At 34.6% G+C, this 22,074-nt stretch overlaps 2 protein-coding genes across 3 annotated transcripts; one reads left to right on the forward strand and one right to left on the reverse strand.

Moving 5' to 3' along the window:
- Window positions 1-10,264: 10,264 nt before the first annotated feature.
- Window positions 10,265-13,649, forward strand: LOC21391825 (tubby-like F-box protein 3). The gene is given in 7 exon segments (XM_024171192.1): window positions 10,265-10,829; window positions 10,832-10,926; window positions 12,097-12,184; window positions 12,271-12,400; window positions 12,480-12,659; window positions 12,801-13,281; window positions 13,388-13,649. Coding segments are annotated over 6 exon segments (1,158 nt in total). The 5' UTR covers window positions 10,265-10,636; the 3' UTR covers window positions 13,273-13,281; window positions 13,388-13,649.
- A 1,031-nt stretch (window positions 13,650-14,680) lies between these two features.
- On the reverse strand, window positions 14,681-18,127 carry LOC21391826 (inactive beta-amylase 9). Of its 2 annotated transcripts, XM_024171198.1 has the most exons (4): window positions 17,665-18,127; window positions 17,452-17,508; window positions 15,901-16,383; window positions 14,681-15,809 (listed from the first exon to the last, which is right to left on the reverse strand). In XM_024171198.1, the coding sequence occupies exons 1-4, from the start codon at window positions 17,908-17,910 to the stop codon at window positions 14,931-14,933; spliced, it is 1,665 nt and encodes a 554-aa protein (XP_024026966.1). In that variant the 5' UTR covers window positions 17,911-18,127; the 3' UTR covers window positions 14,681-14,930. The 2 variants fall into 2 exon arrangements, with proteins under 2 accessions (XP_024026966.1, XP_010105020.1); XM_010106718.2 differs by lacking the exon at window positions 17,452-17,508 and having other exon boundaries at window positions 17,665-18,125.
- Between the last annotated feature and the right edge of the window lie 3,947 nt (window positions 18,128-22,074).

Genomic DNA, 22,074 nt, shown 5'->3' on the forward strand with positions numbered 1-22,074 from the left:
CGTGTAGGGCACGTTTAGTTTGCTGATTGAGTTTTTAATTTGAATTGAGATGTGATTTTATGTGAGTTTTTTATTGTAACAAAAAAGTTAGATGTGACTATTTCTGAAATTTTTTTACTGTTGTAAAACTCGAATCGGTAAAATGAACATAGTCATATTTTGTAAGGTACATAAGAATGATTCTCTGAATTCATTCGTTTTTTTTTTTCTTTTTTCTTTATTCAAACAAAAAGAATAATCCTATTCCTTAAAATAAATTATCAACAAGGCTATCCATTTGAGGAATCATTTCAAAAACTTTGGACAGATTAAAAAAAAAGTAATAAACTGTGTAAATCGTATTTTCAACTTGCGTTTTAGAACCTTATGCCTCTTCATTTCGGATGTCTGAAAAAAATGCGTATTTAGATTGTGCTAGATATTTATCTGTATAAAATTATAGGGGACGACTTAAACATCTGTTCAAGTCAATTTCTTTGCTTAATAAAATTTAGTACTAACAAAAAAAGGGTGTGAATTATGAAACATGTCTGGCAGTTACTCGCCTCACAGTTATAGAACCTTATCCGAAAGCATTTTCTTGGCAAATTTTGATTTTGACAAAGACTGCGAGATACTAACAACCGACAGACAGAGCCCTCCTCCTAAACTCCCACCCTGCACTCACACATGAAGTTGGATAACAAATAACATCTCTTTAGTTCTAATTATATTATTAGCTGTTGCATTGATATTTTGGAGAACTTATTTTTCAATCTTTTTGGATTTTTAGATTTTCCCTAAAATTTCATTTGTTCTTATTTGCTCGCCAATACTGAATTATACGTGTGTGTGTGACAAAAGAGGGTCTGGCAAACAGACACACAGAATAAGATGTTTGGGAGTGGTGGACCCACCCATATTTTCTCCAAGCTTGGTAATCATTGGATTCCATCTACTATTTCATTATTTTTATTTGAAAAACGTTAGTATAACCCTATGGGATTAAATCTCCTCTCTCTCACAAAGAGTGGGTCCATATGTGAAAGTGGAATCTCGGTGGGATCCACTCTTTGTGAAAGAGTGAGAATTTCGTCCTACAGGAACAAATAGAGTTTTTGTTTATTTTAGAAATATGATTTGTTTTTTTTTGTTTTGTTTTTTTGTGCAATTCTTATTTTGAGAAATTGAGAAAATATAAAACGTGTAATCGTGTTAAAAGGGAAACCGTGGAGAAGAGCACGTACAAAGAGCAGGCAGATTGCAGAGAAAATAGAGAAAATGGCAGTTACAAAAATCGTTTATTTGCATATAAGTAATTAGAATAAAAATATGATAGAATAAAATAAAATAAAACAGAACAAAACAAACGGTGATAGGCCAATGGTGAATAGAGATGCAATTATGGATTGAGGTTCGTGAGCCGGCCCGACCTTTTGATATAGTATCAGGTTGGGCCGGCCTGATAAGATACTGTTCAAGGCACGACCAAACTCAACAAAATTAATAAACTAGACTGGACTAGCATTTTTCGGCCCATTTACCGGCCCAACATGGCCCATGAAAATTCATGAGACATGCCGGGCTTGGGTTGTGCCGTGCCAGTACGAATAGGCCTATGGGTCGGTGTCACGTCTCGAAACATGGGTTAGTGACGTGAAGACTCATTTAAAAATTAAACATAATTAAGAAAGTAATTAAGCATTTAAAAATATGAAAATCAAAATTAAGCATTTAAAAATATGAAAATCAATCTCAAAAGTAAAACATTAAAGAAATTTCCAAACAAACCCCACACTTTGATAAAATTAGTTTACAAGAAAGTGATGGAGATTTTCACACTTTTATGATAAAATAGGTTTAAAAACTAAGCCTCTGACATCATTCAGGGTCTCACCCACAGGATAATACAATATTGTACATATATGAACATGTAAAGAACATTTATAGATATCAACCACCGTCTAGATATTCGAAGTTTACAGTCTAAGAGTTTACAATCCGATAATATACAATCCTTACATTGATGTGTCAGTAATGGATACAATGAACATACCGTAGCAACTTAATCAGCTACATTGTGCTGCTTCTAGCATCGACTGGGAGGGATTTAATATATAGAAACAAGAAAACATGAGTAGAAGGCCGAGTAGGATGTATTTTGAAATAAACTTTATAAACAAGTAAATAAATGAATAACTAAATAAATAAAGATATCCAGTTCCAACACAACAGCCGGAACCTAACATCATTTTTTCTGAAAGGAAGTATAAACTTTAAATTCCGCATTACAGGCATCAGCAAGTAATTTATACTATGAAAAATTACTTACACAACCATAAGCACAAGCCTTAACACCACCGTAGTGGCCCTGTCCGGGTTTCGGGTTCTGCCCCCGAGGATACACTCTGCATATCCTATCTCGGCCGTCGGCAGACTTACTAGTTCGCGAGATATCTTATATTAAGAAATCATTCATTAAAACTTTGAAACAGTTCAGTATGATTCCAATAGCTAAAATCAAGCTAATGTGTTAACATACTTTTCTTTATTAATCATGTCCTTTCTTTAAAATATTTTGTAAAGGCTAAAACTCTTAAAACATGCTAACAAATAAAGGATAAGAAATCCTACCTCTCAAGTACCAAACATGTTGCTAGCGTTACGCTATCCTAGCTTCCGCTTCCTCAAAGTCTTGAATCCGATTCTTCAACTAGCATTTACACAAAACAACGTTTTAGGATTCAATCCTTATCCTTAAAATGAATCAGTCTTAATCATACTTGTTGATTTCCTATTAGTGTGTCTTAATCAAATTTCAAGTTTCACAAATCATTTCATGTTTCAAATTATCATTCTAAGGATTTTGATCTCAAAACATGGATTAAAGATGCTAATCCATCTACTTTAGGTTCTCAAATGAAGCTAATTTGAGTTTTCTTTGAAAACAGGGGTCAAAACAACATTTTAAGGCAAATCTGGTTCAGATAGAGAGAGAGAGAGAGAGTTACGTGGGAGGAAGAGAGAAAAATGAAAAAAATATAAAAAAAAAAGAAAAAGATGAACAGTGGTGGGAGCTGAACATATAGGTCGACATGGCCGATCCAAAGAAAACAGAGCCAAAACCTGCAAATTCGAGTTTAAATATGAGATATTTCAAGGGAAAGCTACCAAATCCAGGTTCCACTTACTAAATCAAGTCCAAAGAACCAAAGATCCCTAATTTCCATCATGATTTCAACCAAAATCCATCAAAATAAAAATTGAACTGAAAATAAGTTTTTCCAAAGGAAAATCTAAGATTCAAGAGAAGTTTTTCTGAAATCTTACCCCAAATACTTCCTTTGATGTTGAAATCTTCTTGAAGTTCCTTTTTGATTCAAGATTCTTGATAAATGGTAAGACTTTTTGGAGAGAAAGAGAGAGAGGGCTACGGGAGAGAGGGAGATAGAGCAAAGAGAGAGGGAGAGTTGCGTGGAAGGAAGAGGGAAATAGGGAAACAAAAAAGAAAAGAAAAAGAAAAGGATAAACATCATACGATATTTAGGAAAATACACCAGAAAAGGTGTCTCCACGCACTTCTGGGGTGAAAATGTAAATACTAAAAATGTTTAGAATCTTTGGAAATTTTTAAACTTAAATACTAAAAAAAATTTCATGAACACGATTAATTAAATAAATCAGATTAGACACACTAATAAATCTCAATTATCTTAATTAATCCTGTTTAATTCCTCGAGGTGTCACAATCGGGATGTAAGGCACACTTGATTTAGCCCATATAGGCTCACAATGGGCCAGCCTATGAAATGGCCATGCCTATGAAATGGCCATTGTAGCCCAATTTCATATATATATATATATATATATTATATAAATCATTATAGAATTAATTTTAAAAATTCTCTCTGAATTATGACCATTGTAACATTTTACCCTCTGAATTTTAAAACGAAACGCCTGTTCTTCTTAAATTTTATTCCGTTAACAAGTTTTCCCCTTCTGTTACAATGAGTGACGGAATTACCACGTGTCACTTATTTAGTGAGAATTAAAAATGTAATTACGCTTATACCCTCATAATAAGATAATTCCCCATTTTTTTAAAAAAATTCACCATCTTCATTCCCTATTTTCCTTCTTTTTTTCCTCATTTTGTTCCCCATTTTCCTTCTTGGGATTCACTTTACCCTTAGTTTTCCTCACTCCATCTCATTTACTTCCATCATTCACCTCCATATCTCTCTCTTTCTTTCCTTAAACCTTGAACCATTTTCCTGAGATAAAAGCACATAGAAAGAAAATGAACATGGACGGTATTGCAGGCACAAAGAGACCTCGTTTCATCGAAGAAGATGACGGCTTGGCCTCCCTGGCCGACATGGAAGCTGCATTCTCCGGCAGCCACCACCACCACCAGAACCACACGTTTTACTCTCAGCCTCTGTATTACTCGCGACAGAGCAGCTTCAGGAGTCTTCCGACGACACCGTTTGCTTCATTATCTTCATCTTCGTCATTTTTGCCCAGATCTGGCGGCACGAGGTTCTACGACACTAGGTTTGAAGGGCACCAACCTCATTTCCTCTAGGCTTGCTTTCTCTGTAAGAAGCCTCTCACTGATAACAAGGATATTTTCATGTACAGGTTGGTTCTCTCCAAGTTTTGTTCTTTTTGTGTTTAATTTTGAATCTTTAGGGATAGAGGAGTTAGAGAGAGAAAGTTTGTTGGAGAGAGGCATAAAGATGCTTAATGATGATGGAGAAGGCCATGATCGTTATTTGTAGACTCTGTAACTGGGTTTGATTGTGAGGAATTCGTGGTGCAGGTTAATTTACGATAATACCCTCTTCAGATGGGTCATGTGTCTGACACGTGGTGAATTTTCGTCACTCATTGTAACAGAAGAGGAAAACTTGTTAACAGAACAAACTTTGGGAAGAACGGATGTTACGTTTTAAGATTCGAGGGGCAAAGTATTACAAGGGTCATAGTTCGGGGGGAATTTTTAAAATTATTGTGTCATTATATATTTTTTGCTATGTTCACTCGTGGTTGGAGAATGGCCTTCTGCAAGGCTTGACATATCAAGCTTTTTTATGTTTTTTGTTTGTTTGATTTTCATTTAGTAATTCTATAAACATCTTATATCTAATTATCCTAACTGTACTCATTTTTCGTTATCAAGGTTTTATCCCAATAAGTTTTTCTTATAAAGGTTTTTAATGAGGCAGTTGTAAATAAATATATCTTTTCATATTTTCATTAACTATTCAAACTTTTATTAACTTGTTTAGAAATTTAAAAACAAATATTAAAAAAAATTAAAAATTGAAGATTAAGATGGACTGATCTATCTAAACCCACGATGGGCCAAGATGGGCCAGACGGGCCAAATGGGCCGGCTCGTTCACGGTCAAGCCTAGCCCACAGAAAATTAGCCCATGGTGTGGATTGGGCCGGGGGTTGTTCTTATATGGACCGGACCGGCCCGCGTGGTTCTATGGTGAAATTTGGGATAAGAAGGGAAAAAACATAATTGGTAAAGTGATGAGTAAATTATAACATATTTTTTAAAATAGTAAATTATAGCATAATTTGATATTTTAAGTTATAAACATTATTAAAAACTCAAAAATACCTCTAAACTTCATTTTCCACCTCACTCCTCCCTCTAAACATCTATTTTTTTAAAAATAGTAAATTATAGCATATTTTTAAATAAGGTAGATTATAGTCAAGTCCACCATGACCGGGACCAACGGCCGGCTCCGGCGATCGGATACCATTTTCCAGCAACACGTGACAATTTTCTAGAGACTGGTAACTGTTTTATGGTGACCGTTTAGCACTATAATTACTAGTAAATATCGTATTTACTAATAAATATAATGTTTACCTGAAAAGCCAACCATCGACTCCGGTGACTGTTTAACGCTGCATTTACAGGTAAATATTGTATTTACCAATTGATAAGTGTATGAAAATGCACTTAAATTGTTCATAATTGTTAAATAAATTGGGTTTTAATTAAATATTTTTGTGGAATTAATTTTGTGTGAAAGTATTTGATTTTAATTTAATTTAATTTGTTTTGTAGGGAGATAAGGTATTTGGGCCAAAACTAAAAAGAAAAAAAGAAGAAAGAGGCCCATTAACCCATCAGCAGCCGTCTGTCAGCCGAGCCGCGCGAGCCTCACCAAGCCGCCACGTGTTGCTGTCTGTCACGTCGCAGATCAATGGGCCCCAGCTGCACCCGCTCGCACGCGTGCTTGGCGCGTACCGCCCTTCCCCTGCGCGAGTGTCCTCCACGCAAACGTCAGATGGTTCCTCATTTCTTCTCCGCATGGGTCCCGCGCTGCAGCAGCTCTCCATTCAACTTTCGTCACGTGTCCATACGAGACCCAGCTGTCGGCCACTTACTCCTCTCAACCTCTCTTCGCGCGACACGTGTCCCACATGTTGGGATTCTTCAGCCCGTTTTGTTCCGTTGAAATTCATGGATAACTCAGCCTTCATTCTCCATTAAACCGTGTAAATTCCAATTAATTTGGGATCAGTTTTTTTGTATGGTTTTTCACTTGCTGATTGAGTTTTCGTTTAACATGCCCAGAAACTCTATAAATAAGGGCTATATTTAGTGTATGAGGTTGTTGATTCTTAGCTTAAGTTTATACACATTTTCTCTTATTTTCTTGCTCTTATTCTCATATTTTCTCTTTAAAATTTTGTGAGAATTATGTGCAAGTTAAGCTAGAGTACTTGGGTGAGGCTAGAGATGATCCCATATTTATAGTGAACTTGTTTAGATTTTGATTCTCCAATGGTTTGTAAGTTTTATACATTTGAGTAAATAATTTTCTCTTATCATATTTCTTCCTCTTATCAATATATTTTATTGTCAACTTTTATATAAATCTAGTCAAGCTCTTTTTATGTGATTGTTGCATGATATTATATATTGGTAGGTATTGTTTTATGAGTAGTCTTTTACTGCAATATTACCAACGGTATATTGTCACTTTTAGATTTATCATAAGATAATTTTTCCTAGTTCTAAACGTATGAATCTTAGTTAGTCGAATACATTTTAATTCACAAGTTCTTCAAATATTTATCTTCCAATTGATTGTTTAGGATGTGAAACTTTCAATTGAGTCAATTTATGAATCAAAATCTAAATAGGTGAACGAAGCATATGGAGGATTCTTAATGCCTTACCACTTTTTAATTATTGAATTTTCTCCATTTTAAATTGTTCAAAAAAATCATCAAAAACACTCATTTCTTCTTTGTTTGATTGCTTTCTTTCCTAACGCTTTTTATTTGCTAATCGTTTCTTGTTCAATTTATCGCCTCTTCGTGGGATCGACCGTCCTAATTGTGCTATAATTGACCGCTTATTTTTGTACACGTTTGGGCGTAATCACCAATAAATACCGTATTTAAGTGTAAATATCAGATTTATTCAAAAATCCAGCCACCGACTTCGGTGGCCGTTTAACACTGTATTTACCAATAAATATTATATTTACTAGTAAATATTAAATATCATATTTATCTAAAAATTCATACACCAATTTCAACGCTCGTTTAATACTATATTTACTAATAAATACCGTATTTACCAATAAATATCGTATTTACGAGTAAATATTGTATTTACTAGTAAATATCATATTTATTTGAAAATTCAACCACTGACTCTGACGACCATTTAATATTGTATTTATCGGTAAATACCGTATTTATTAATAAATATCATATTTATTCAAAGATCATGCCACTGACTTCAGCAGTCATTAAACACTATATTTACCTGTAAATACTATATTTACTAATAAATATAACAGATTTTAAATTGTAACTACTAAAGTAATTACATGTAAATATAGTATCTAGTAACTAAAGTATTTAAAAATATTACAATATTTATCAGATATAAATTTTTATTCAATAAAATATTTACTGGTAAATACAGTATTTGTCATATTCAAACTTATTTAGTGAAACATTTACTGGTAAATACACTATTTCCTATATTAGAAAACGGAGAAGCAAACGAGGGAGTAAAACTTGCTCGAACTGCTGGCCGGCGCCGAATCTGGCCATCTGCGACTTCGTCGAGCTCGTCTCGCCGTCACAGAACCACAAAAATCGTTGCCATCACTGGAGAAAACCCGATCTCACCATCACGTCGTCACTGTCAAATGTCACGATCTAGTCAGACGTGGTTCGCAAGTCCATATTGTCATCACGTCTTCGTTGTCACCACTTGGAGTGGATGCCAAATGTGGCAATCTGCTCGGAGTGATTCGCAACGCGACCTGTTCGATCGCCGTCATCGTCTTCACCAAATCAGAGCAGAGGTTGCTGGCGAGAGAGATGAGGGAGGAGAGCGAGACCCGAACTTGGCATCGCCGTCCGGAGCAAATGTTACGACGAGAGAGAGGGGGTGATTAGAGAGAAATGGGAGAGGCGGCTAAGGGGAAGGGTGATAGGAAGAAAAGATAAATAAAACCGTAAAAGAAAGAAAAATAAATTTGGGAAAGAACATTTAATTTTAAATTGAAAATTAGAAACATGTTATAATTTATCGCTATTTAAAAAAAATGCTATTTATTTTAAACATAGTATCAAATATTCTATCTGATGCATTTTCTGTGAAACTTTTCCTGCTTTGGAAGCTGTTGTTTTGAGGGATGTATAAATAGGACCGTACATAAACCCGAACAACCCATAAACTCAACTCACCTCATTCCAATTCAACTAAAAAAAGGTAACTTGTAGCATTATTTTTTATTTTTCTGCCCACTAAATGTTTGGTCCGAAGTGTTTATGGCAATTTGTGGGTTGGGCATATAATAACCTGCATATCCTAACCCAACCCGCACAAACATGCATGGGCCATGTCCTCTAAATTCTAAGTTCTAACCCTAGGCTCTACTCTCTCTCGTCTAGCAACTCTCCTCTCCACACGCAGACACATACTGTCTTCAGTCCTTCCTCGACCAATCGACATAGATCCTTAAGCTCTCTAGCGTCAGTGGCTTCTTTCTGCCTCTCCTCTCGGCTCTCTCCGCCTCTTCGCCTCTCCTCTCGGTTCTCTCCACTTCTAGATTAAACTTTCATTCGAGCCCGACCACCTAATCCACTCCGTCCCGCCCCAACCCAACCCAAGCATTATTAGATTGTAAATTTTTTTTAACATCATTAAAGTCAAATACGTACAATCCGCACCTTTTAAGACATGACAAAAAAAATAATATTCCGTACCAACCAAACTCATGTACAACTTTGGCCCCGTTCACTTCGTTGATTCGAGTTGAGATGTGACTTTATGTGAGAGCTTTTTACTGTAGCTAAAAAGTTAGATGTGATTGTATGTGAGAGTTTTTTACTGTAAAAAACTTAAATTTTAAACTCGAATCAGCAAAATAAACGGAACATTTATGTATAAATGGCGTTATATGTTACCTCCGCCCATCGATTGAGACTTTCAGATGCAAGGGGAGCTTTTCGGTTCAAGTGAGACCCAACTATATAATAAATTATTATTAAATATTAAGTCACATTCTAATAGAAAAATACGTTGCAATAGATATAAATTCATAGTTGAGAGGTGGGCCCTATTTCCCAATCACCTACTCTTCCTTTAATTTCTAGTTGAGCCCCGAATAAATAGAAATAAATAAAGAAATACTAATTGTTTGACGAAGCTTCAAGGATTTTTCAAGATTTTCATTAAATATCCTGTATGACTCTTCCAAAAAGGTTATGGGCTATTTCTTTTTAAAACAAAATTAAATAAATAAATAAATAGTTTTAAAGATGAAAAACTACCAAACTTACCGGGGTGAAATAAAATTTTATAATTGAAGGTGAACTATAAGTTACTTTTTAATAGAACTTTAAGTTTAGAATTATAATTTATAATTTTAATTTTTAAAATTTAATTTTTTTATAAGAATTATCCAGTATAGTAAAATATTTGTCTTACTAGTATGATCTGCATCTGAGGTGAATTATATATAATCAAAACGTTCAAAAACCTGCATGGTAATGGTATGATAGAAGTCACTTATTTTTATGTACGAAACAATAATTTTGTAGTTCCCCTTTAATAATACTTCCATCCGGCATAATTATTTTGCTGTATTATTACACAGGCGTGTTAGAAGAGGGGGAAAAAAAGAAAAAGAAAAAAGAAATAAAAAACAAAATTTAGAAAAAAAGAAAAAAGAAAAAAAGAGAAGAGAAGAGAGAGTAGAAAGGAACAAAACCGGAAACCAACCGCACTCCAATAAGGACCCAATCCCTTCTCTCTCTCTCTCTCTCTCTCAATGAAAAACAAATACCCACGACACAAAGTAAAAACTCGCTCTCAATCTCATCTTCAAAAACAAATAAAAATCCAAACCAAACCAAAATCAAAACATTCATTAATTTCCTTTCCCAAAACCATTTCTTGAATTCACTCAAAATCTCATTTTGCAGATGTAATATACACAGAAAGAGAGATGTGGATGTTGTGTGTGAACTGAGATTGAACAAATATATACACACACAGATATATAGATATATATATATATATATATAGAGAGAGAGAGAGAGAGAGAGAGAGAGAGAGAGAGAGAGAGAGAGGATTGGTAGGAAAATGTCGATAAGGAGTATAATACAGGACATGAGGATGGCGTCGCGGTCGCAGAGGGTGGTGGTTCAGGAGGTCTCGGCGGCGGCGTCGGTGTTGGACGGGCTGAGCCAGAGCTGCTGGGCGAACATGCCGCAGGAGCTTCTGAGGGAGGTGCTCCTCAGAATCGAGGCGTCGGAGGCCGCTTGGCCGCCGCGGAAGCCGGCGTTTGCCGGAGCTGGAGACTCATCACCAAGGAGATCGTCAAGGTTCCCGAACTCTCCGGAAGGTTGACCTTCCCAATCTCCGTCAAGCAGGTCCCTTTTCTCTTTTTTTTTTTGATGCGGATACAATTCGTATAATTTGGTGTGGGGTGGATTAGATTTCGATTTGGGAAAAACATAGTTTTTAAAAAAAAAAAAAGGTGGGTACTTTGTGGAAAATTAAGATTTGGTTGTGTGCAATTTAATTAATCTGGTTATTAACTGAAATACATTTTTCTGTCTAATTTTCTACAGCCTTTTATTTTATTTTATATTTATTTATTTTTAAAAAATAGGCTGGTAATGTAGTTTTCTCTTTAGTTTTAGTTTTAGTTTTTTTTTATTTTTTTTTATTTTTTTCTTCCATTTAACATCTGTAGGAGAAAAAGTGTAGGCTTTGGTGTATGAAATATCCAGACAATTTGCCCAGTTTTTATTTTGAATCTCCACCCTTAATATTGTTTAAATTTGTTGTTCAATAAGGAACTTGAGGAAGAAAGATTCTTTTCCTCTTTCTCTTTCTCTCTCTCTCTCTCTGCTAATTATATTCAAATGTCGGGTTATTTTGATACACCTATAGTCTGTCTCCAATTTCTGTTCATTCTAAAAAGTATTTGCAGAATATTTGCGCACTAGTGAGTAGTGACAAACGATGATTTAGTGGAAACTTGCTTACTTTAGATGGTTGTAGAATGAATTTTTAAATTGAATTTAATAAAATAACCTGGCTATCAGTGCAAGCTTGACATACTTGTAAATAAAATCTTTGGGATCTCAGGATGAATTTTGGCACTTTCCCAATCCTTGGGAGTTTATGTGGGAAATTACTCAGTAATTACCTTTGCTTTTTGTTTTTGTTTTTATTTTGTTAGTGCAGTTTGTTCTGTAGGGCACTTTCAATGTCAATACTTAATAGTGCTTGATCCTGTGAAGAATAGTTCTTACTTTTAAAAGTGGAAGATTTGTTCTTATTAGTTTTTGCTCCTCTTAGACAGCAAATTGCATAGTTGTTTAGTTGTCCTCGGACGCCAAATAGTGTGAGAAATTGCTCACCTATGATGGCAATAATGTGAGATTCACTTAAACCTTGTTGTGCGTTGTGTCTGTATCAAGCATTTCTGGTCGGGTACTTTTGAGCTTGGCATTTGTGAACTAGTGTTTGTTTTTGGCATCTTCTTTTCTTTGTTTCTTAAATCACTCATATCTTTTTGTTGTTGTTTGCAGCCTGGCCCTAGGGATTTTCTTATCAAGTGCTTTATCAAAAGGAACCGTTCCACGCAGACATATTTCCTTTTCCTCGGTTTGACTAATGGTGAGCATTGCTACCTGAAAATGGGAGTTTTGTATTAGTTGAGCCATAAATATCTTAACATTTTCTTTGCCTGATCTTTTTCGTAGCACTAACTGATGATGGAAAGTTCCTTCTTGCTGCACGCAAATGTAGACGTGCCACCTGCACAGATTATGTCATCTCTCTGCATGCCGATGACATGTCAAAGGGAAGCAGCACGTATATTGGGAAACTAAGGTTTGCTCTAAGAGGGTGCATAAGATTTTGATGCTTTCCTTTCTATAAATCCATGTACTAATTCTTTTTCTTTGTCTAGGTCAAATTTCCTGGGGACTAAGTTCACAATCTTTGACGGACAACCGCCTCATGCGGGAGCTAAGATTGCAAAAAGTCGCTCAACTAGGTTGGTAAATCTGAAACAAGTTTCACCTCGCGTCCCCGCAGGCAATTACCCAGTGGCTCACATTTCATACGAGTTAAATGTGTTGGGTTCTAGGTAAGAGTTGATCTTTGTTAATGAATTCTGCAAATTGTCTTTCCTCCTCATTTCAACGCTGTCTTAATTGTTTTTAACAATATGTTAACTGTCCAGTCTCATTTGAGAAGAACAGCTAACAACTTAAGAATTTATGAACAGGGGACCAAGGAGAATGCAGTGTATCATGGATGCCATTCCAGCCTCAGCAATTGAACCTGGTGGAGCAGCACCCAAGCAAACAGAGTTTTCTATCGGCAATCCTGATTCCTTTTCCTCACTCTCATTTCCCCGCTCGAAATCAACCCGCATGGAAAATTTCGTGTCAGGGCCATTGGCCATTCAAAAAGACAGAGTGCTGGTGCTAAGAAACAAGTCTCCTAGGTGGCACGAGCAACTCCAGTGTTGGTGCTTGAACTTTCATGGACGAGTGACAGTTGCTTCCGTGAAAAATTTTCAGTTGGTGGCTTCTCCAGAGAATGGACCTGCTGGGCCGGAACATGAGAAGATCATCCTCCAATTTGGAAAAGTTGGGAAAGATTTATTCACCATGGATTTCCGGTACCCAATATCGGCATTTCAAGCTTTTGCAATCTGCCTTAGCAGCTTTGACACCAAGATTGCTTGTGAATGAATGATACGGGTAAGAACAGATACAAGTTCTGTGATTTTCAGATTGAATTTTGTTGATATGTGATAGCGGTTTCATCGCGTAATTCGTGTTAACCCCATTTTCCTCTTTTTTGCAGGATCAGCAAGATTTGGTGGTCATCAGATGCCATGCAACAAAAGAGACTGCTAGCTTGTTTTTGGTTTTTACTTTGGTGGGAATTGGACTTCACATGGTCTATACGAGAAGAGTGACATGAAATTTGTAAGGAAATTGAGAACTTTGGGGCTACTTAAATCATCCATCATCTGGTGTAAAGTTTTTTGTTTTCTTTGATGTACATAATAACCATATATAATTTATATTATGCAATATGGCTTCTCCTGTGATTTGCGTGGCTATTATGTGGCTTATCTTCTCTTTTTTTTTTTTTAATTCTTTTTTTTAAATGGTTTCGTTCATTTCACCGATTCGAGTTTTCAATTTTAGTTTTATTACAGTTAAAACTCTCACAAAAATTCACATCTAACTTTTCTACTACAGTAAAAAGCTCACAAAAAATAACATCTCAACTCAAATTAAAAATTCGAATCCGCAAATTAAACGAGATCATAGGAATGTAAACTTTGTCACGTGATTACAGAGCTGCGACATTCACCAATGACGAGTCTGGACTTGTTAAGTGGTTTGACCTAGTAAAGCTTCATCAATGGTAATTATGAAAGAGCTCAGGACCTTAACATCTGTAGATAGGTACACATATTTTTACAATGCAATAGCTGATAAACTTTTCAATTCAACAACAATTTCACTCAAACTCGTAAAGGCAAACAAAAAGGGTAGTTTACTTGCTTGACAATTAAGGTAGGAGCCTTTGAATCAAGACGATTATCCTTTCTTGTCTACGCAATGAGATTTCTTTCTTCTGTTGTGATCTTTCTTCGCCACGATACACGGGTTTTTAGTCAAACATGCTGGACCAAACTTTGAAAGAAAGATCATATTTGGTTCAAGAACCACATGGCAAGTCGTACTGAATTCTCTAGTTTTTTCAAAGTGGGCGGAAATTTTGGAATGATACAAGTTAAGGTCTATGATCATTTTCTTTGATTATTAGTGCCCAGTGTCAACAAGAATTTGTAAATTTTTTCATCCAATTGAAGAAACCACTAAGAGTGGTTAACCATCACATACATACATACATAAACTGAGTTTTGATTAGTTATCATCAAATAAATATAAAATTCTGATGAACCAATTTCATTAATTGTTATAAATTTTATCAATTATATAATTTATTACAACCATTAGACTAATATCTTACGGTTAAAATAATGATACCTATTAATAAATAAATATTGAAATAACCAATAAAATCACACCCATATATATAGACTCATATACATTAGCGTGATATAGTCAATAGAGTCCATGCTAAGAAGAAAGTATATATAAAACTTCTGACTCCTTATAAAAACTGGACAGGATCAAGTGTTCACACACACACACACACACACACACACACACACATACACATACATATATTTCTGAGTAAAATACTAGAAAATACTCGACTGGTTGGCAATTCCTTGCTCGTTATGTTTTGTCTAATGAAAGCTCTTCTTCACTAACAATGATAGAATATACGTTCGGTATTTACATGAACATATTTCTAAGTCTTACTAAGCGGCTTGCATGTTGATGCCTGATTCTGAAGTCACGGGTACAGTCTCCACAGCTTCCTCCTCACTAAGCAGATCATCTGAATGTAATTGCGGTTGATTAAGACTTCGGACGAACTGCATGAACGACGAGAAATGCTTCGGCGAGAAGAAATCCTCACCCATTCGCTGATAAGTGAACAAGTTGATCACGTTCTCACCGAACAAATTCTTCTTGATCTGTTCAAAGCCATCAGGAGCATTTTTAACTGAAGAGTTCTGTCCGGAAACCTCAACCCCATGCTTTCTGCAAGCCGTCCTAATTTGTTTAAGCAACAACTCGGGACTTGAAAGAGAATCACGGGGCTGGTGTGCGTCCGATAGGTTCATTCCAGGCAATATTATCTTGCATGAATTGCTTCCAAACATCTGTGCCACAGCTTCGTAACCATCTCTAGAGCAGGTATTGTAGAACCCTGAAGTCATCTCAGAAGGGTGAGACCTAGTTCCGTACCATGAATGCATAAGCGGTAGTTTACCATGAATCGCCACTCCAGTGTCCTCAAAAACCGAGGAAGCCATGGAAAGTAGACGATTGCCATGATCTACGAGTTGGTTAGAGTACCACGAAAGGAACAAATCGCCATATGGAGATTCCCACGATCCCCCATGGTCCTTGAAGAAATTGTTCTCGTGTGGGGACTGGTCATAGCTGGGAGCATCATGGGGACCGCCGAGTCCCCAGAGGGGATTTCCTGATGCTTCAGCGTGCTGCTTCAAAATGCTAAGCATGTTTTTGTCATAACACTGGAATTCTCCAACTCCAATACTGCCCTTTGATGCCCGGTGGTGAGAAGGATATCGGAGCTCGCCATCAGGGCCTAAGCCCATGGAAACGCCCTGAAATTAGCCAAACAGGAGCCATAGAGAGTGTCAGTACACATACGAAACAAAGGGGATTCTGTCAGAATCTCAATATTCAAATTCTTACATCTATTGTGGAACCCAAGCAAGACATGAATGCAGACTTAAAGCTCTGACAAAAGTCGTGGTAAACTTGAACTGGAGTTTTTCCATCAAGAACAGGAAGATCGTCCACAGCCAATGACAAGCACTCTTTGTAACGCTGCCCTGATCGATCAGTAAAGAAGATACTAGGCTCGGATTCACCAATCCGGTACACCCACTTAGGGAGCGGGATTTTTTGTTTTTTCGACCCATGGAAGCAAAGTGATACATGAAGCTTGAGTCCTGCATTCTCAACCATCTCTGCAACAGCTCGGTAACCCGACCACTCGTATTTTCCAATCTCTTCTTTCTCAACTATTCCCCACCAAACTGGGAGTTCAATGCCTTCCACGCCTAATAGTTTCAGTGCCTTTAGTCCAGCAGCTATTGCTCTTGCATGGTTTATTGTATTGCAGTCTGAAACTACATCCAAGGGCAATCCAACAAATAACCTCACACCATCAGACTGCAAAGTGCACAAAAAAAAAGGTTAGCAAATTACAAACCTCTTCAAGCATTATTATAATACTAATAAAAGGCATACAAAACAGTTACTTTTGAAGAATGTTAACATTTCAGTTTCAAGTTTCCATGGTAAACCGAAGCATTTCTCTTCTGAATGTTTTGCAAAATCTGCCATAGGTGATCCAATGATCATCTGGATGTTTTAACGCTACGAAACCTAAAAACTTGGCCACCAAACTGAAAATTAAGACTTGCCCTTTTTAACACCGATAAGCACCAAGATTATATAGGGCCAAGTCTCATCTGGCAATTAGAAAAACACGTTCTGCAGACCCTTGAACAGCCATCACAATTCACACCACTGAGGTCAGATAAAATGATCTGCAGACAACAATCTCTCCTAAAACTCCCAACCTAAAAATTCTTAGCTTTACCTTTACACTTAGTTACCAATTAACAGTCATGCAAAGCAGCCAACCCCACTCTCCTAGATACGCAACAAATAGAAACACATGCAAAGCAGCCAACAACAATATGTTTATATATGTGTGTGTATATGTATGTATTTAGTGATTTTCTTCTTTCGGTAAGAGTTAGCTCTTTATGAAACTAATGCTAAGTTTGGAAAAAAAATAAAATACTTAGGTGAAAAAAATAAAATAATTTTTTCTCATATTGTTTGGTAAAAAAAAATATCAATTTAAAACATTTTATAATAATATTTTAATATAAATAAAAATATAATAAACAGTAAAAATTAAAATTATTATTTTACATATCATTTTTTTAAAAATTTTTTCTCTCATCTTTTCTTCTTAAAATTAGAAAGATTAAAAATTAGTAAATCCTATCAATTTTTATTTTCTTTCCTTCATCATTTTTTTCTCTGTCAAACAATTTAAAATTCTATTTTTCTTGCAAAATCTTTCTCTTATTTTGTTTCCTCTCTTTTCCACCTATCAAACACACCGTAAATGTAAGTGGAAAAAGATCCAACACTAATAATTATTAAAAAGAGAAAATGAAACTGAAAATGAAAATAAAAATAAATCCAAATCCAAAGCTCCACCTTCAATAATTCAATCTGTGGTATGTACGTTTCTTGCTTCGAATTTACAATTTTTCCCTGTTTAATTCCAACAGAATACAAAATTCATAAAATAATTTTGACAAAAGGTAGTGATAAACTAAAGATCTAAAAATGGTTTTTTTAAAAAAAAAGAAACTTCGCTTTCTGTTTTATCATCCTCCAATTTCTCAGGAACCAAACAACAAGACTCACCGATTTGGATCTTCCCGCGATGCCGGAGACTTCCTTAGGTCGTACATGTTGTGATCGTACGGTCATCGGAGAAAATCGAAGCCCAGCGTTCTTCCACCTCGTGCTGAGCGAGGCCAAGCGCAAATTGGCCCTCGAATTCAGCGCCATAACGCCATGAGCTTTCGAACTACACAACCCTAGCTCCCTGTACGCCAACTCTGTCCGTCCAACCTTCGCCTGCGAGCTCCCAATCACAGAGACCTCCATTTTCGACGATTTTTTTTTTTTTTTTTTTTTACAGAAATGAAGAGAAAAAATTCGACCTTTTCACAAACAATAGATCAGAAATTCAAGCTAAAATTTTTCCAGAAAACAAACGAATTTCTGAGATAAAAATAGAAACAAATTGTTTGGATTTGTTTTCTGGAAAAAATTTTCACGAAAAAAATTGGAACCTTTTTCCCTTTCTGGAGGTACAGATACGCAGAGAAATGAGAGATTTTGTGAAGCTTAGGAAAATTAGGACTCTCTCTGGCTATTTATACTGATACATACAGATGAAGTAAATTATGATTAAACAATAATTTTCTTTTTTTCTCTTTTTTTTTTCTTTCAATTTTGAGAACCTGAGACGCGCTTTTTTCTGGGACCATTGGATTATGCCTTTTTTATTTATTTTTTACTTTTTTAAAAAGAAGCCAAACGGAATCCGCCACGTGGCATTTTTGTAGGCACCAAAGTTTAGCCGCATAATTTGATTTTGTTTTTGTTTTTTTTTAATAAAATTTTCACTTGTTTCAGTTGTTTGTCTCACTTAAATTTTATCCATTCCTAGTTTCTGACTAGATTCTCTTTTGGGGGTTTTTTTTTTTTTTGGGAAGTCTTTAATTTTTAAATTTTGTTTTTGGATAATTGTTGGGTCGGACCCATGTGCTTGGTAGTGTTTGGTATGAGGCAATAAAAGGCAGAATTTTAAAATAATGGACTTGTCCCATTTAAAAACTATAATCAATACATGTCTATTATTATAAGAGTAAGATTCATTGCTTTTATTATTATTTATATATGATTCGTTGTTTTTATTATTATTTATATAAGATTCATTGTTTTATGAGATGTTTGGTTTGAGGATTCAAACCATGATTTGAATCATAGTTCATGATTCGCTACAGTGTTTTCTCTCACAAAAAATACACGTAAATTAAAAATAATTTTAATTACATGATTCTAATTTATGAACCAAACGTCTCCTTAGACATTGAACTCAGAAATTCTCTGCAACTGCAAGAGGCTAATATTGTATATACATCTACTGTCTAAAAAAGTATGTGTATAACCCTATAATAAATTACAATACCAAATACACAAGTTGTGTGTATTAAATGAAGAATAAATATTAAATAAAGAAACTTTTTTATCAGTAGGTTAGATTTTGTATCCGTTAAATTTATATAAAATTACATAAAAATTAAAAAAATATATAAATTTAATGATTAAAAAAATCTAGAAGGAGAAAATTTCTCATTAAGTAAACACATATAGAAAAAAGAGTTAACAACGTATCTCCATTATCCGAATTTCTCATTAAGTAAACACATATAGAAAAAAAAGTTAACAACGTATCTCCATTATCCGAATTTCTCGTTAAGTAAACACATATAGAAAAAAAAGTTAACAACGTATCTCCATTATCCGAATTTCTCGTTAAGTAAACACATATAGAAAAAAAAGTTAACAACGTATCTCCATTATCCAAAATTTGCCACAAAACTAAACTGCAGGCACGTGGCATTAAAAATTAGGGATGAAATTTAAGACTTTTGAGTGTGGGACCAAAGTGTTAAACCATATCTAAATCTATGATTAAATGAAAGTTAAGGATAATGGTTACAACATTAGCACCAAAAAGAAAAAAAAAGAAAAAAAAAAAAAACAACAAGAAGAAAAAGAAGACGAATAGTTATTGTGAGGAAAATATAGCATCCATTTAGTTTGTAGGCTGAAATAGTCCAAACCTATTTTCTTTTTTTAATTTTCTGTTTAAATATTATAAGTTCTTATATTATATTTTTCTCGATTTTATGGGTATCCGAATAGGAAAGCATTAATATTCTTTCAAGGGATGTAACATATAGTAGATTTTTTGAACTTGAAAGAGTAAATAGCATAGTTTTTTTAGGGGACATTTTCTTGAGTAGCCTTTTTTATCACTCTTTTTAAGTTAATCATGATGGAGCGATTCATTATTAATTAATTAATAGTTTATTATTAATAAATATATAATTTGTTTATTAAAATTGCTTAATTCCTAATTGATTTTGATAAACTTGATTCAATCAGTGATTAACTGCTGAGTCAATTAATAATTGACCACTAAATTAATGAAAACGACAATTTTTGTAATTTTGTAAAACTTTAATCATTTATGAAAAACATCCTTCAAAAAAGGCCATGTGTACTGAAATCCCTTATAGCTACCATATCGAGCTTAAAAATTCCCCCAAAAATTTAAAACCCCTAATACTTGTCTCTCCTATCTCTCCCTCAACAGTAGTCACCCTTTTTCTCCCTCCCTCCCCTCTCTCTTCAATAGACACTCTCACCCTCGATACGTTTTCTCTTCCCTCTCTTTCTCGATTCTCTTTCCTCAGCTCTCTCTCTGCCCGCTCGCTTCTCTCTCTCACTCAGCTTGCTCATGCTCTCTCTCTCTTCTCTCTCTTCGCTAATAGTATGCAACTCTTTCTCGTCAGAGATAGACGGTTAGAGCACAAGCAAAGATCGATGGCGCAGGAGGTCAGATATGAGGAGGAGAAAGAATGTCGAATAGAATGAGAAAAGGGCATTTTTGAAATTTTAGAATTTATGATGTTTAAATCTGCCATTATTTTTCATATCCATAAAAAATCTACTATAAATTTTTATTGTCACATGAAAATATGTCATCTCCCATGTTTTCCCTTCTTTCAAATGTGACGCGGCCTTTTTTTTCATGATTATCGCAGACTTTGAGAAATCAATTATTTTCAAGTTGTCTAGTAATTGTATTCCCCACACTCGACACAAATAGACTCTTTACATCTCATCTCTAGTCAATATCAACACTTTTCTTAAGGGGAATATCAACACTTTTTAAGTCTTGAAATTACTTTAAAATTCAAATACGGACAAAACATATATTATTTGTTAAAATCTGACTAGAGAAATAATAATAAACATCCTCTATTTTACTTTTTACACACGTCTTTTTAATAAAATTTTCATTACTAAATTACTTATTAATAGAATTACGTTTTAAGACAATAATATTTTTACAAAGTACTAATTACACACTCCACTTTAATATATATATATATATATTACCTTCTAAAAATGTTTTGAAGCGGAAAAGAGTTTTTTTTTTTTTTTGGTTGAAGAGAGAGAGTTTTCTGATTCATGATCGTTACTTTGTTTTGCTTCCTTTCGTTTATTACTAATTGTATACAAACGTTTCTTTTACTCCTTTCTTTATATGTATAATTGATTGCATATAAATCTCTTACTATTTAGAGTATTATTTAACCTGTCTTCCTTTTTGTTTTGCTTTTATTGTAATGAACCTCTGCATATCTTTTGCTTATAGTTGTCGGGGTTAAACTATTTTTCGAGATTTTTTAGTGGCGTTGGAAACTTAGTTCTATATATTATCAATTATATAATGTAGAACATTATGTAACATATGTTCGGATTCTTCTTCTAATTTCTACTTTATTAACTCTTTTTTTGTCACCTTTTTTGTATAATCGGCAATTTGGCAAAATGGTTATATGTTGTGTAAAGAAAGAAAGAAAGATAGAAAGAAAAAAAGGGCAATGATTGAAAGGAAAATTGTTGTTAAAAAAAAAAGAAAAAAGCATAAGTTTGATTGGTGGGTGGGTGAAAAAGGGAAAATAATAAAATTTAATTATAGAGATTTTTTAAAATTTTAAAAGATGTGTAACAAGCAGAGCGATGGATGATTTAAGAACAAACGTGTGAAGTAAAATCAAGTGTGATAATAGACACACCCCTAAAGAAATTATGCGGAAATCACATCTAAGTTGTTTTAAGTTGCAAGAAATAAAAGATCACGGATCTCACCTTGTTTCTATTCGTAGATAAAAACTACCGTTGTCATATCATACCAATAAAATTATGGGGTTACATTTAAGATAGCAAGGATTAGAACAAATCCCTCAACAAGTAGGATTTTTTATAAAATGTTTTGTTAATTTTATACATTTTTTGTTTTGATTTGATTTAACATATAAAAACATACACTAACGATGAGTATACGGTAGCGTAGAAAGCTCGATAATACTTTACTATTATTGTTCAGTATAAAATCTCACAAGAAATTAGTGGACCCGATTGGACCAACACTCCTTAATAAGCCATTGTATATATATATATATA

The sequence above is a fragment of the Morus notabilis genome, unplaced genomic scaffold, assembly GCF_000414095.1.
Source record: "Morus notabilis unplaced genomic scaffold, ASM41409v2 Scaffold398, whole genome shotgun sequence".
Taxonomy (NCBI): Eukaryota; Viridiplantae; Streptophyta; class Magnoliopsida; order Rosales; family Moraceae; genus Morus; species Morus notabilis.